Raw genomic sequence first — 297 nt, forward strand, 5'->3', positions numbered from 1 at the left:
ACATCCCTGCTGCGCCGCCACGGCCAGCTCCGAGAAGGTCTACGGAGGCGATGGCCAAGGCGCCGGCGCTCAGAAGTGCTTGGTGGAGGGGACCCCGGTGCTGCCCACCCCCCCAGTGTGTGTGTCCCCCCTCCCCATCCCTACCAGCTTGACGCGGTGCCCCGGCGTGGTGGTGATGGCCCAGGTGCACTCCTTCTTGCTGGGGTATTTATCGGGCCAGTTGGGGCTGGTGATGGTCCCCAAGATGGATGTCACCTTATGGTCGCAGCCAGCTGTGGGGACAGCGGGGCGGTCACA

At 66.7% G+C, this 297-nt stretch overlaps 1 protein-coding gene across 1 annotated transcript in view; it reads right to left on the reverse strand.

The window, feature by feature from the left end:
* BMP1 (bone morphogenetic protein 1) overlaps window positions 1-297 on the reverse strand; it is a 15183-nt gene that overhangs the window by 3353 nt on the left and 11533 nt on the right. The window contains 2 exon segments of the mRNA XM_035896120.1: window positions 1-39; window positions 145-272. The exon segment at window positions 1-39 is cut by the window's left edge and continues 3 nt beyond it. Coding sequence (XP_035752013.1) covers window positions 1-39; window positions 145-272 — 167 coding nt within the window.

This window comes from Egretta garzetta, unplaced genomic scaffold (genome assembly GCF_000687185.1).
Source record: "Egretta garzetta isolate BGI_Z169 unplaced genomic scaffold, ASM68718v1 scaffold366, whole genome shotgun sequence".
NCBI classification, from domain to species: domain Eukaryota; kingdom Metazoa; phylum Chordata; class Aves; order Pelecaniformes; family Ardeidae; genus Egretta; species Egretta garzetta.